The sequence below is a fragment of the Coccinella septempunctata genome, chromosome 1, assembly GCF_907165205.1.
Source record: "Coccinella septempunctata chromosome 1, icCocSept1.1, whole genome shotgun sequence".
In the NCBI taxonomy this organism is placed as follows: domain Eukaryota; kingdom Metazoa; phylum Arthropoda; class Insecta; order Coleoptera; family Coccinellidae; genus Coccinella; species Coccinella septempunctata.
Genome location: NC_058189.1, coordinates 67178572 through 67193162, shown reverse-complemented (window position 1 = coordinate 67193162; position 14591 = coordinate 67178572). Strand labels below are relative to the sequence as shown.

The 14591-nt window shown below is 37.7% G+C and overlaps 1 protein-coding gene across 4 annotated transcripts in view; it reads left to right on the top strand.

The window, feature by feature from the left end:
* The window catches only part of LOC123315213 (transient receptor potential cation channel subfamily A member 1), a 59764-nt gene that overhangs the window by 34385 nt on the left and 10788 nt on the right, over window positions 1-14591 (top strand). For 3 of the 4 annotated variants that reach the window (XM_044900829.1, XM_044900824.1, XM_044900844.1), the window contains 4 exons: window positions 2905-3103; window positions 3164-3412; window positions 3465-3664; window positions 9237-9415. In XM_044900829.1, the coding sequence (XP_044756764.1) occupies window positions 2905-3103; window positions 3164-3412; window positions 3465-3664; window positions 9237-9415 (827 nt within the window). The remainder of the gene's footprint in view (window positions 1-2904; window positions 3104-3163; window positions 3413-3464; window positions 3665-9236; window positions 9416-14591) is intronic. The other variant, XM_044900837.1, reaches the window with a different exon arrangement.

Sequence of the window (14591 nt, the reverse complement as noted above, 5' to 3'; positions counted from 1 at the left end):
TTTTGAGTATGAGCCGTAGTTGCCGAGCTGTAATTAACGCAAGGGGTGAAAATACCAAGTATTAAATCACTTATCAGCATTTCAGTATTCTGAAAATTGTTCATTTCTCTTCTTTCACATAAGATTCGGTGAAATCCTGAATTTTTCTTCCATTTAATGTGTCTTGTTTCGTTCAAAACCTTCCCGAGAGAACATGAAAAATAAATTATAAAGTCAATGTAGAGTTTACTTTCATTAAAATTTTCTATTTAATTTTTTCTCTAGCTCCTTTAGTTTCCACAATAAGGTATAGGGACAGTTCGGACGAATATCATTTGTACCGCATGGAAAAGTCAGCAGATGAGATTTTTAGGCTCTGTGGATTAAAAGCAAAAACAGTTGAACACATGGTATGCAAATGTCCAGAGCTGGCTGGCCTAAGAACCACTCATCTGGGGAAACCGGTCCCGGATACTCAGGCCAAGGCTCCTAGGATGTTGTCGGTTTTATCAACACCATTGACCACCTCCTTGGGTTCCTATGAATGAGTAGTAGGGTAGAGAATGAAAGATCTACATGGTAGCAGTTCCCAAAAGCCACAAGGACCCCAGTTCAAATACCTACATATAATAACTAGTTCAACATGCATTTCATCAAATTCGTCAATTTCTATTCAACATTGAACAGTTCTGCAATAAAGAAACATTGGCACTGATTTGGGACTGCAAAATGCGGGAATTCTGAATCATCCCCTACACATGATGAGCTCGGCAATTGCCAAGCGTTGAAACTCCCATAAATCCACGAATACATACACTTTATCATCCAGAATTTCCACCTATTATCGTCACAAGGGGTCGCTAAACCCATAACTACCGATACGAAAATTTTCCCGACCATTTCCCCGCTACCAACCTACGAACACTTATGCACTAAATCCCAATTACCGGAGTTCAAACTTCCCGTCTCCGGGACGCATCCAGGACACACACATCCGAGACGATCCTGATGGAATTGTCTGAGGGGTCAGATCGTTCGGGTTCACGCCCATTAGGGGCCGATTTCTGCATCGTTTTTCGACCCGCGACTGCCACTCTGTATTCATTTCATGCATAGTTTTGATTTTGACGCCGTTATAAGGACGAGGAACAATATTCCGGGGGATAATGGCCCCTTTGATCTCGGCGAAGTCGTTTGAATATCAACTTGTGGGGCGAAATTTATTTACCTTGTTGTAACACGAGACCGTAATGATAAAACTAGATCGACGCTGAGTTTTGTTCGTCGTTTTCAGTCGAACTGTTTTAAAATGGGATTTGTAAGGGCGACGGTCTCATTATGCAGCTTCCGGAAGGATCGATTCCTGTTGGAGTCTTTTTAATGACGGTACATTGGCTGCAATTTCAGTTTGGCTGTGAGTTGATCTCAATCGATGCGAAGCTTACGTTACACTGGTGTTTTTCGAGACACGTTCTGGGAATTTTTGACGTGAAACTCGTGAAAAAGTTCTCTCCAATCATGTGGTCCTTTACGGGGATTACTGAGGTCCATATATAATCTTTTGATCCCAGTTTCAAGAGGGGCGATACCAATCTTCCTGTCAGGGAGGATGTCGCTTAGATTTAGTGGTTTAGGTTTCCTTACACTGCTATAGCATGCTGTAATATTTTATCACAAAATACACTGCGCAAAAAATTAACGCACATTCTGAAAATCGCAATTTTAAGGAGAGTTAACTTTACATTGACTGTATAACTTATTTTTTATGTTCTCTCGGGAAGAGTTTGAACCAAACTAGACACATTAAATGGAAGAAAAATTCAGGATTTCACCGAATCTTATGTGAAAAAGGAGAAATGAACAATTTTCAAAATACTGAAATGCTGATAAGTGATTTAATACTTGGTATTTCCACCCCTTGCGCTAATTACAGCTCGGCAACGACGGTTCATACTCAAAATGAGTGATCTTAAAATGTTCTGATCTAATCCTTCCCAGATTTCTCCGAGTTGGATTCGTAAGTCATTAAGAGTAGCTGGATGATTTTCTGAACTTCTCAGCCTTCTATTGAGGTTGGCCCAAACCTGCTCAATCGGATTGAGATCTGGACTTCTTGCTGGCCATTCCATTCGAGAGACTTCAACCTCTTCAAGGTACTCCTGAACGATGCGCGCACGATGGGGTCTGGCATTATCGTCCATAAAAATGAAATTTTCACCAATGTATGGGGCAAATGGCACTACATGCTCTTCAAGAATGTTCCTTATAGACTTATCAGCATTCATAGCTCCATTATCAACGACCACTAGGTCTGTTCGAGCAGTCAAAGATATTCCACCCCATACCATAATCGATCCTCCCCCGAAACCAGTAGTATTCAGGAAATTGCACTGAGCATACAACACCAGAAACAATTCAATAAGTTCACGAGACATTTCATGATCATAAGAACTCTTGTTTTTGGGTTTTTTAGAAACCTCTCTCTTTGACACTGCGTTTTAACACCACTAGATTTTTAACTCGGATCTTTTGCATTTGAATTAAGAGGTTTATACCAAGAAAGATAAAAAACCATTTTCGATATGTAGTGATTTAGATAGGTGTCTATGTACGTTCGGTTAACCTTCCTAAAGTGCCGAGAGTATGCAAGAAGGTTTTTGAGTAGAGAAATAAAAAATGTTCTGTCTGGTGCAGTCTGTAGTCTTCAAATAAGATACCTAGGGTTAAGACCTTGAAATCAAAGTTATCTGGTGAGACCTCTTCCAGGCCTTCGTTGTGCTCTTACTCTATTGAGCATTATGTCCAAGAGGTTATTAATGAAAGTCTCATCGGGTTTTGAGAACCATGTTAAACTTGTGACAATCAATCCAAGATTGATACTATACAACACACGTGTGAGTAGTCTAACTTGGTTTATCATTTTAGATTTCAACGTTTGGAGCTTCGCCGAAGAACCGATGCAACAACGGTTACTACCCAATCCACGAAGCCGCGAAAAACGCCTCGTCCAAAACCTTGGAGGTTTTCCTCCAATGGGGTGAAATGAACGGTACCACCAGATCCGAGATGATATCCCTGCCGGACGCTGAAGGGAACATACCACTACATTCGGCAGTTCATGGAGGTAAGGTCTAGGAAAAATGGCTGCTAATTCTTCTCCCACTTCAAAATCGAAATTTTTCAGGCGACCTCAAGGCTGTTGAGCTCTGTTTGAAGTCCGGCGCCAAGATCTCGACTCAGCAACAAGACTTGTCGACCCCCGTACATCTGGCTTGTTCCCAAGGTGCCACTGAGATCATAAAGCTGATGTTCAAGCTGCAACCTGAGGAGAAGGTGGCCTGTTTGAAGTCCTGCGACGTGCAGAAGATGACTCCCCTTCACTGTGCCGCCATGTTTGATCACCCTGAGATCGTCGCTTTCTTGATCGACGAAGGTTAAACAGAGTTGAGTTGTCGAAATCCACAAATAAACCTTGATTTTTCCAGGTGCTGATATAAACTGCATGGATAAGGAAAAACGCACACCTCTACTCCTTGCAGCGGTTAGGGGAGGCTGGCGGACCGTTCACACCCTCATAAAAAAGGGAGCGGATATAAACGTGAAAGACGTAAACCGACGCAACGTCCTGCATCTCGTGGTGATGAATGGCGGCAGGCTGGAGTTATTCGCGAACGAAGTAAGTCAGGTAATGTTAGTTGGCTTCGTTCTTTTTCATTTTGTAGGGGACGCGTGTGAAACAGAGAGCACAGAATTGTCACCCCACCTATATAGCGTTTAGAGCTTAGTTAGCAACGATATCACCGATAGTGCCTTACGTTGTTCCGTGCTTTGTAGAGATGGAGTCAGGAGCGGTGGTTTGTCCAAATGTAGATATAGTGAGTTGAGATTTTCCTATAGTTTATAGTTTATAGTTTGGTAAGGGGGTTAAATTTCCCCATCAGAGCTGTTCTCACAAGCGCCCTCTACAATTCGCCCTACAGCTCCAGAGTATCTGAGAGGGCTTCAAGAAGGCTAAGTCCTCATTCCTCGTATGATTTTCCCATCCAAGATATTTCTTGCGCATCCTTGAAATGGCCAAGCATTCTGTAACCAGGTGACCAGGAGTTTCCTTATCTTCCCCACAGAATCTACACTCCCATTATCATCATAATATGCTTTCTAAGGCGACAATGTCCTATGAGAAAGCCGATGAAGAGGCGTAACTTATTCTTACTCAGATCCTTCTTGGATTTCGCAGTCTTAAAATTCTGGAGGAATGATTTGGAAGATTTAGAAGATTCCTCTAGAGTGTTTTTATTTTGGTTTCTTTCTTCTGCAGAAACACTATACCACAGAAAGGCTATGGGCCAGTAAGTGGCGTTTGTGCTCTTTTCTGGTCAGAGTATCGGCTTGTTTTCTTTGAATCCAGAGTGACTTGGAACCCAGACTAAAGAGACCTTGTTATTTTTGCCTATTTCATTGGGTTTCCTTAGGCACTCCCATGTCAACTTCGAGTCGATGACATAGGAGTTCAGTGCTTTGATAGCTGCTTGACTATCAAAATGGATCACTATGTCACATCCTTGATAGTTTCTTTCTAGGTTCTATGCATCTTTCGATTGCAAGTATTTCTGTAACCTAACGATAGTGTACACTTGGTACTTGCCCTGTTTATTCTTCTGCCAGACCCTGTCGTGGTTTTTGAACCATCAGTATACCATTTAATGATATCAACTTCGAAATAATTCTAGATAGTGTATTCCTTTTCCCATCCTCCCCTTTCACAAAGCATCGTGTTAAAGTTCTTCTCAATGCTTATTTTTCCAATCATAACATCACTAGGTAGGTTCGCTGATGATATTACCCACTTGTTTAGAGAGGACCAGACACTCTGACATTCGATTCTTTCATTACCAGTATCACGGAACTTAATATGCAGACGACTGCGCACTTATCGCTAGCAGCTCAGAGGATCTACAGATAATGTTGGACACCTATAAACATATATACGAAGCTTTAGGCCTTAGACTCAATATCGATAAAACCAAAATCCTGGTAAGTCCGCCAGAGAGCCTTCAAACAGATATCGACCTGGAGGATGAAACTCTAGGAAGGTTGAGCAGTGCAAATACTTGGGAAGCTTCATAAATACTAGGGCTAACCTGAACACGGAAATACACAACCGTATCAATTCGGCATCACGGAAGCTAAAGGACAGAGCGTTTCAAAATCACGACCTCAATCTGAAGACCAAGACAACTGTTTACAAGGCAGTGGTCCTCCAAACGCTTCTTTACGGAAGCGAAAGCTGGACGCCCTACAGGCGACATATTAAACAGCTTGAACAATAAAGCACATCAGATGGTTTCACAAAGTTTCAAATGCAGAAGTTTTGCAGCGCTCGAGTTGTATATCAATTGAGACTCAAGTAACGAGGGCCCGACTCAGATGGAGCGGCCACATTCTGAGGATGTAAGAAACAAGACTCCCCGAAGTAGCTCTGTATGGCGAATTCACAGAGGTAGCTCGGAAACTAGGAGGCCAGTATAAGCGGTTTAAGGACACACTGGATCAATCCCCAAAATCAGTTAGTGCCAATCATAACTGAGAACAACTAGCGTTAGACAGGTCACAGAGGAGGTCTTTGGTACACAGTTATAATGGAGACTCGAGAAGAATACAGCGGTGGCCAGATCTGGTTGGTGACTATCCATGCCCGGAGTGTGAAAGGATCACGGTTGGGTCTCTTCAGTCACAGATGTAGAGGAATGACATCTGTGATGACCTCTGGTACTCTAATTGGGCACGTTCTCAGTGATGCAAGCCTTTCCTATGCTAGGACTGTTGTTCTCAAAAAAATATCTGATAAGGAAGGGGCGTTCGAAAAGTCCCTGCACTGACATATAGTCCATTCACTTTTCTAAAAGCAGTCGGTTGCCATACAATAATTTCCTTATGTTTTGTAACCTGAACGGAGAGCAAGGTCAGAACTATGCACATTGCCAAAACCATATTGGAATTTTAATAAAGTAAATCACATCTGGCCAAAGAAAGTGAGAAATACGTAATTATAAAGGGATTTGTGTGGAATGAACAAACATAGGACATTGTCGTCCTATACAGTGTGGAATGTGTCAAATTTCAAAGGCCATCCGACTGCTTTCATAAAAGTAAATGTACTAAATTCACAATTTTCTGGAAATTTCATCTTAACTCAGACAATTTTTTCTTCTCCGATGAACTTGTTACTTATTCTCTCAATAAAAAAGTTCAATGTCCTATAATCGAACTGTTAGACATCTGTCCTACAATTTTTTTTGAAATGATAGGGACTTCTGCATTTCCTCTGGTTCTTTCCTTCAGAATTATTAAATTCTCCTTTCGCATCAGAAACAGGCCCAGTTTCCAGAGATTCTCTTAATACGAACAAATTTATTCTGTATGAAAATAAGAAGTGATTACATACAAACCTATACAACCATCCTAAATACTCACGGGTATCAGCGGCAATCAACATAACCAATTATCCCGGAAGGATGGGATACGCTGAAGAGTTGATTGAATTCAAGAACTGTCCGGCTAAACACCGCAATTGCCGTTGGATTCGAGAAAACTGTCCTGGGTAGGAACCCCAAAGCAATTTCCATCCCCCAGAAGTCTCGACTTTGAGACCGTCTAGGCGGATGAGTGTCAATATTAGGTTTTATCGCAGTAGACGCACGCTTCAAGAGTGAGGAAGTGTTCATATTCTGATATTTGAAATAGGCTGCCTAAGTTTAGTTCTCATGGCACATCCTCAAAGGCTAGAGACACAAAATACGTCCAATTTTCGTTGGGATAAAATCCAAATGGTTTCTATGCAGGAAATCATCCAGTAAAATGCTGATTTTTCCATGGGCCAAAACTGGAGATTTAATGATAGAATAAGGGTCCATTTATGCATCAACTTCACCATCATAGTCTTCATCATTGTCACTATCTTAATCATCAAAACAAATTGAACATGTATATTTCCCCTGGAGAATTAGATCGACGTTGAAACTTGAAACAACGATTAAGACTAAGTGAGTGATTGTTCCTGATATACCATGGTGAGTCTTTGACTTGTACATATATTCAGTAGATTTTTGAGGTCAAAAGAAACACTTTCTCACTCTACCATTTTTGCGAATCGGCTCGGTTTAAAAGATATAGGCTGTTGAAAAACCATAAAAAATGTTTATTTGTTTCTCATTTGTAAACGGCAGTTTCCAAAAACACAATATTAATCAAGAAAGTTTATTTAATCAAGTCACTAACTTGTAAAACTGACAGTTAACTTGCAAAATTTTTACAAGTTAGTAGTATTATTTACATTAGAAAATTTTGTTTCATCGTCATATATGTTGAAAATCATGGTACAATTGTTATTTCCAGTAACACAGATTTTTGATGATGAAAAAGTTGATACTGATGATGATGAACCATCTGTTGACTCAGAAACTGCTGAACACGAGGACTGCAGAACATTTGTACTCTCCTTACTACCAAATAATTTGCTAGACATTTCGATTTTTTTGTTGACCGAATCATCGACATAACGCATCGCAATTTCGGTGCTCTTCCACCCTCCTGCACGCTTTAGTGCTAAAATATCTCCACCCGAATTCGCGACCATAGTGGCTCCAGTTCTGCGAAAAGAGTGGCCGCTGTAAAACTCTGGGTCTTTTAAACCTAAATATTTCGCTATTTGCTTTGGGACACCACCAATAGTGTGCTGGCCAGCATTAAGGGAAATGCACTTTCCATGTCGGTATGTCAAAAAAAATCTTAGGCTTTCTGTTCCAGGAGGCCGAAGATTTACATAATTTCTGTATAACATGCAGGGCTTGAAGCTGCAGCCATCCACGGTTATGGTTTTTTTTTGTTGTTGAATTTTTTGTTTGCCGAAATGTCACAATAACGTATTTTCCCATATCTTCTACATCATTCATGTTTAAGGAGAGAATTTCGTCACATCGACAACATCCAAAAATCCCAAATATTGTTACAATTTTCGACAGCAACCACTGGTCATCAGGAGCATGTAAAAGAAATTGTTTAGCCTCTTCTTTACTTTATACCTTAACCTTCTTTGGCGTATAACGCTCATTTTTTCATTCCAGAAACGCTATTACCTTTTGAAATCTGCAAATGCCAACTAAACGTCATATTTTTCAATAAATTTTTTAAGGAAAACAACCCTGCGAACAGGGGCATTTTCTTTCATTTCCAAGCAGCTTTTCAGCATAGACCATTTTGCCCATAAAGTATTAGGGCTGAATCTAGCTGATAGTTGATTCAAGTAGTCCAACAAAACATCTTCAGTTACCCCAATCACACTATTTTTGTTTTTCCACTTTTTGAAGTCGTCGTATTCTCGCTCGTACCTTGTAGCTGATTTTGCAGGTAATAAACTTGAAGCTACACTGCTGGCTGCCTCAATAATTTTTTTTTGGTACATTCATTTTTGCTTTGGCCAAAACAAATATAAAGAAAAATTAACAGACATGTTCATGGCAACGCTTCCATAGCTAACGACATTTGCGACAAATTATTGAGATTTTTTTGGAATTTATCTAACCTTTTTACAAATGAGAAACAGATAAAATATAAAACAATACACGCAAGGTAACGGGTTTTACTGGCTCAAGGAGGTAAGATTGAGCTAGTTATTCTGAAGGGAATTTTGTTTCTCCAGGGGTGGCATATCTCATTATGAAAACTTAAAATGGCTATATCTTTTAATCAGGGCCGAATCGGAAAAAACAGTAAGGGAAAAAAGTGTTTCCTTTGACCTCAACAATCTACTGTTAAAATATTTGTACGAGTCAAAGACTCACTCTGTATATTTATGGTTCCTTGTACCTCAAGGTTCCACGTGTTACACTATACTTTCCATACCCTTTCTTGCCACATTTGCATACTTTTTTCTGAGAAATACGTTGTGTGATTTCGATCAAACTTCACAACGCGAAGAAAGATACATCCAGGACGGAAAACGTCCGATAAAGCGGAAAATTAAACCTCCCCTACCCGCATATTATCCGAACAAGTTCATGAGCCAATTCTGGAACCCCCAACCCCTCCGCCACGACCACCCCATCTCCTTCCATCCCGTCCTCGACACATCCCTTTAACACGCCAGATTCACGGCAACTTTTCTCTGTAATCGGGGCAAGAAGTTGCGACATAACCAATTGGTTTACCGAAGGATTCCGCAAGTGAGTCAATTAAAGTTTCGTTTTAATCCCCCTCAGGCCCAGTCGCACTCCAGCTTGCAGCAGTTGCTGAACGAGAAAGATGTGTCTGGTTGCGCGCCACTGCACTACGCGAGCAGGGAGGGACACATCAGGAGTCTGGAGAACCTGATACGTCTTGGAGCGGTGATAAATCTGAAAAATAATAACAATGAGAGCCCTTTGCATTTCGCAGCCAGGTGAGTGTGGACGGGTATTTTGTCAGGATACTTTTCTCGGATGCTTCTACTCATCGTCGTCTTTCAGTCTTTTGGACGCCTTCCAGGCGAAATACAGGGTGATTTATGTTTATAGAGAACAAGGGATACTCCTTCTGATGAAAATGATGTAGAGTCATTCGGGGTAACTGAGCGCAGTGGTTAAGTGTGCGCAGTGCGTATATCTCGACTGTGCAATGTATGAAAGAGGGGTTCATTTGGTTGAAGCAAGGGCGCAGAATCGCCATATTAATTTTTCATAGGAGTGCACCGTGCGACGTTTCGTTAACTTTTTATTTGCAAACAATTAATTTCACTAGTTTTCATGTTAATTTTTAGCATCTCTGCAAATTCTGCCAGGTCCAAGTTCCGAGTCCGACAGTGTTAAACAATATTTTATTGGATCATGGGCATATTCATCTAAATACATAATAAAAAATTTTAGGTTCTCTTAGCTGCTCAACTCTATAAGAACGTCAATTCTAATTTTGGCTTACTGGGGAAAGTGTGCGCGGGTAAGTGTGCGCATAGATTCATTATATGGGCATTAGTTCAGTGAGGAATGAATTATGACATTGTTGATTTTCTTGGTTAAGACTCGATCAATATTGTCCTATTTGTTCAGAAAAATATGAAGAGCCACCAACAGGGGAATGTATCAATTGTTGTGTTCACCAAGAATTGTGGCACGAACAATAATGCTCTGCTTGTAAAAAGGCGCTTCTGTATTGACAATAAACAGCATTTCTCTAATATTGTAACATTTTGATGACATTATTTTGTAATTTGTTTGGATTGTGTGGTTCACAAAGCACTGCGTTCACTTACCCCGTGAGGGTGCGCACACTTACCCGCAATACGGGGCATGTGAACGCACTCCGACTTTCACTATTAAATATTTTTTTGCGGAAAAAAAACGTTTTTGTTTGTTTGCTTTTTGATGTTTTCTTATAGATTAGAAAATTCTCTATCCTATGAATATGTTTCAATTTTCCTAGCTTCAACATTTGAAACAGGGTATGGCTTGAAAGGCAAAAGTGCGCACAGTTGCCCCGAATGACTCTAACCTTGAGCTTGCCGTTTCAATAAAGAACGAAGTTTTTCATGTGTATGAAGTGTATCTACATTGTGTTTAATTACAAGGGTTGACTTCAACATTGAATAAGTGGTCCACAATGTTGTAGATTTCATCTTTGAACAAAGGTCTAAAAAGTATGCCATTATAACATTTTCTGAGAAAGAACTCGTGTTTTTACTCTAGCGATAGTACATAAAACGTTTATATGCATATTCGTACTTTTCTCTTGATTTCTCTGGCAATTATTCTTATGAAGCATTATTCACTGCATCAACCAGCTCTGGAGGAGCATCAGAAATGGAAAATTCATCATAACTTATTATCTTACACTGTTTTGTTTTCGCAATCACCAATTTCATTACGAATTTCAAAGCATCATTTATTTATGAATAAAATAACCACGATTTTTTCAAAACCAATCAATATCTGTCGAATTTTAAACGATTTGCGGAAAAATAGTTTGTTTACCTCGTAGGAAAAGCCACATAAATGGACTCTGTGTTGCTACTAAGTGAGAATTCATTGTCGAAAACCCCAGCATGCAAATGTTCAGTAATAAATTGTGATTATTTTTCCGTATTTCGCCAGGAAAATGTCCAAAATACTGAAAGACAACAGTTAAGAAGAAGCATTCGAATATTTATCGTTGAATAATCCTAATTGTACGATCATGGTTGAACGATAAAAATATTCTTCTGCATATTGAAAAAAAATCCACGAATTATAATTACGAGTTACCCTCGTGAAAGACAGCTGGGTAAAGTTAATCGGAATGGGACCTGATGATGAGATGAAATGAGATGTAAATTCGGTATTGTGATGTATTTCGATTTGATAAAAACAAGTGGCTAGCTCGGTGTCTCATTTAATACTGAATTCACAATATGTACAAACATCTGTTATATACATTACATCTCCCTTTTCAACAAAATAAAATTCAATTCAGAATTATAAGAATTTCCCTAAATTTCTTACATCTATATTATCAATTATATTAAAATTATAATAATTTACATTATAATAATTGCCTAAATAGGTTGTCTTATTTTCCTACCATATCTTAAATTATAAATAGTAGTTCTGCGTGAATTTTCTATGTCTTGAGTATTTGAAGTACAAGTATTATTAACTTCATTTTCTTCATCCTCAATATCAATGTCGGATCTATATCTATAACTGTTCACAAAGTATGGTTTTATATGATATCTGTTTCTCCTAATTATAGAATTGGTACTTGCTATTTTAACTAAATAAGATCTTAAGTTAATTCTCCTAATTACAATTCCTTTTACCCAAATATTATTCATTTTTATATATATTTTTTCATTTTCATTTAAAATTCTTAAAGTTTTTGACATCCTGTCGTGATATGTCTTCTGTTTGTTTTGTCTTTTCACTAAGAGATTTCTCTGTCGCTTAAAATTTATATTTCTATGATATAACAATTCCTTTTTAACAGGTAAAATTGTCCTAGTTTTCCTATTAAAAAACAATTCACTAGGTGAAGGTATGCTTACATCTATTGGAGTATTTCTATAGTCCAATAAAGCTAATTCTAATTCTGTATCTGATTCTGAATTTTTCTTTATTATATTCTTAACAGTTTGAATGGCTCCCTCTACCATACCATTAGAGCGTGGATAATTTGGACTAGAAGTTATATTTTCAAATTGCCAACTTTTTGCAAAACTCTGAAATTCAAAACTGGAGAATTGTGTACCATTATCAGACATGAATATTTGTGGTATGCCTAATCTACTAAATATACATTTCAAATTTTTAATAACAATTTCTGAAGAAATAGAATTCAATTTACAAATTTCAACATATTTTGAAAAATAGTCAATAACAATCATATATTTTTTGCCATCAATTTCAAACAAATCACAACCTACTTTTTGCCATGGATATTCGGGAATGGGATGCGGTATGAGTGACTCTTTGAAGTTATTTCTAGAATACTTTTGACAAATGTCACATGATAATACTACATTTTCTATGTCACGAAACATATTTGGCCAATAAAGTAGTTCTTTTGCTTTTAAATTACACTTAACAATGCCCATGTGGCTTAAATGGATCAGATTCAACATTTCTCTTCTCAATGATTCTGGTACAACCAAGCAATTTCCTTTATAAATTATGTCATCAATAATAACCAATTCTGACCTTACATTGTAATATAATTTTGATAAAGAATTACATTTAGCCCGAGAATTCGGCCATCCTTCCTTAATATATTGACTAATAACTTGAAGAGTTGAATCTTTTTTAGTTTCCTCTTTGAACTTTTCTAAGTATTGTGGTGAAATTGGAAAAAACTTTTTCAAATAATTAACTTGTGCTTCATACTCATTTTCAAAAATGTTTGTATCGTCCTTTTGCATATTGATTCGACTCAAGGCATCAGATATATACATTTCCTTTCCAGGCCTGAACTGAACATCCAAATCATACATCTGAACATTCAAAAGCATTCTTTGTAAACGCATCGGACAATCAATTAATGCTTTCTTGAAAATATGAATCAGCGGTTTGTGATCGGTTTCTACAATCACTTTTCTACCATAAATATATTGATGAAATTTCTTTACCCCATACACTATTGCTAACATCTCTTTTTCAATTTGAGCATAGCATTTTTGCGCATTATTTAAAGACCTCGATGCATATGCTATAGGCTTGCTTTCTTGTAATAGTACCGCTCCCAAACCATCTTTTGAAGCATCCACAGATAACACCAACATTTTCTGTGGATCATAAAATTTTAATATTGTTTGCGATGACAAAATTTTCTTTAATTGATCAAAAACTTCCTTTTGTTTCCAACCCCATTCAAAAATTGTATTCTTTTTTAATAAATCCCTCAAAGGGGCAGTTATTTCTGCTACATTCGGAATAAATTTATGCAAATAATTAATAATACCGAGAAATCTTTGCAATTCTTTCACATTCGTTGGTTCTGGATAATTTTTTATTACTGAAATTTTACTTTCATCTGGCTCTATACCATTACTCGTTATTTTATGACCCAAGTAATTCACCTCCGAAACTGAAAATTTACACTTTTCTTTATTAAATTTAATATTATTTTCACGCGCCCTTTTTAGAACTTCGACCAGCCTTTCGTCATGTTCTCTTTGATTTTCACCCCAGACCAGAATATCATCTATATATATGCTGACACCTTGAATTCCTTCAAAACATTGTGAAATTTTTCTCTGAAAAATTTCTGCTGAACATACCAAACCAAAAGGTAATCTTTTAAACCTGTACCTGCCAAATGGAGTGTTGAAAGTACATAATTTCGAACTATATTCATCTAATTCAATATTCCAAAATCCATTATTCGTATCCAACACAGAAAAAACTTTAGCATTATTTAAATTAGCAACAATATCTGTAAAAGTGGGAATTGAAAAATGTTCTCGTTTAATTGCTCTATTCAAATCAGTGGGATCAATACATATTCTAAAATCTCCATTAGGCTTGTCTACAATTACTAGGGAGTTAACCCACTCAGTTGGCTCGAATTCTCTAGCTATAATGTTTTGTTTTTCCAAATTATCTAATTTATTTTTCAATCTCACCAAAATCCCTTGGGGAAAGCGTCTAGCTGCATGGATGCAAGGTTTAACAGTTTCATCTACCTTAATTCTATATTGACCTGGTAAACACCCAATTCCATCAAAAACATCATGAAAATCAAGCATATACCTCTTGGTGTCACTCATTTCCGCTACCATTCTCGCAATATCCAAGTCTTCTATTGAGGTTTTTCCAATTATTGGACGGCCATATCCTTTAGCTATAAAAAATTTTACATTAAATTCGTTATTTTTATAAAAAACTGGGGCTGTAATATATCCTATTATTTCGATTTGATTTCCTGTATATTCTATCAATTTGGTATCATCTCTCATAATTAATTGGGATTTGAAAATTGCATTGTACAAACTGAATGGAATAACATTAACATCAGCGCCAGTATCTACTTTGAAATTTACTATTTCATTATTTATTTTTAAATCGACTGTCCAGTTTGATTTTGTAGATGAAGTACTATTTTCCACTGAACCT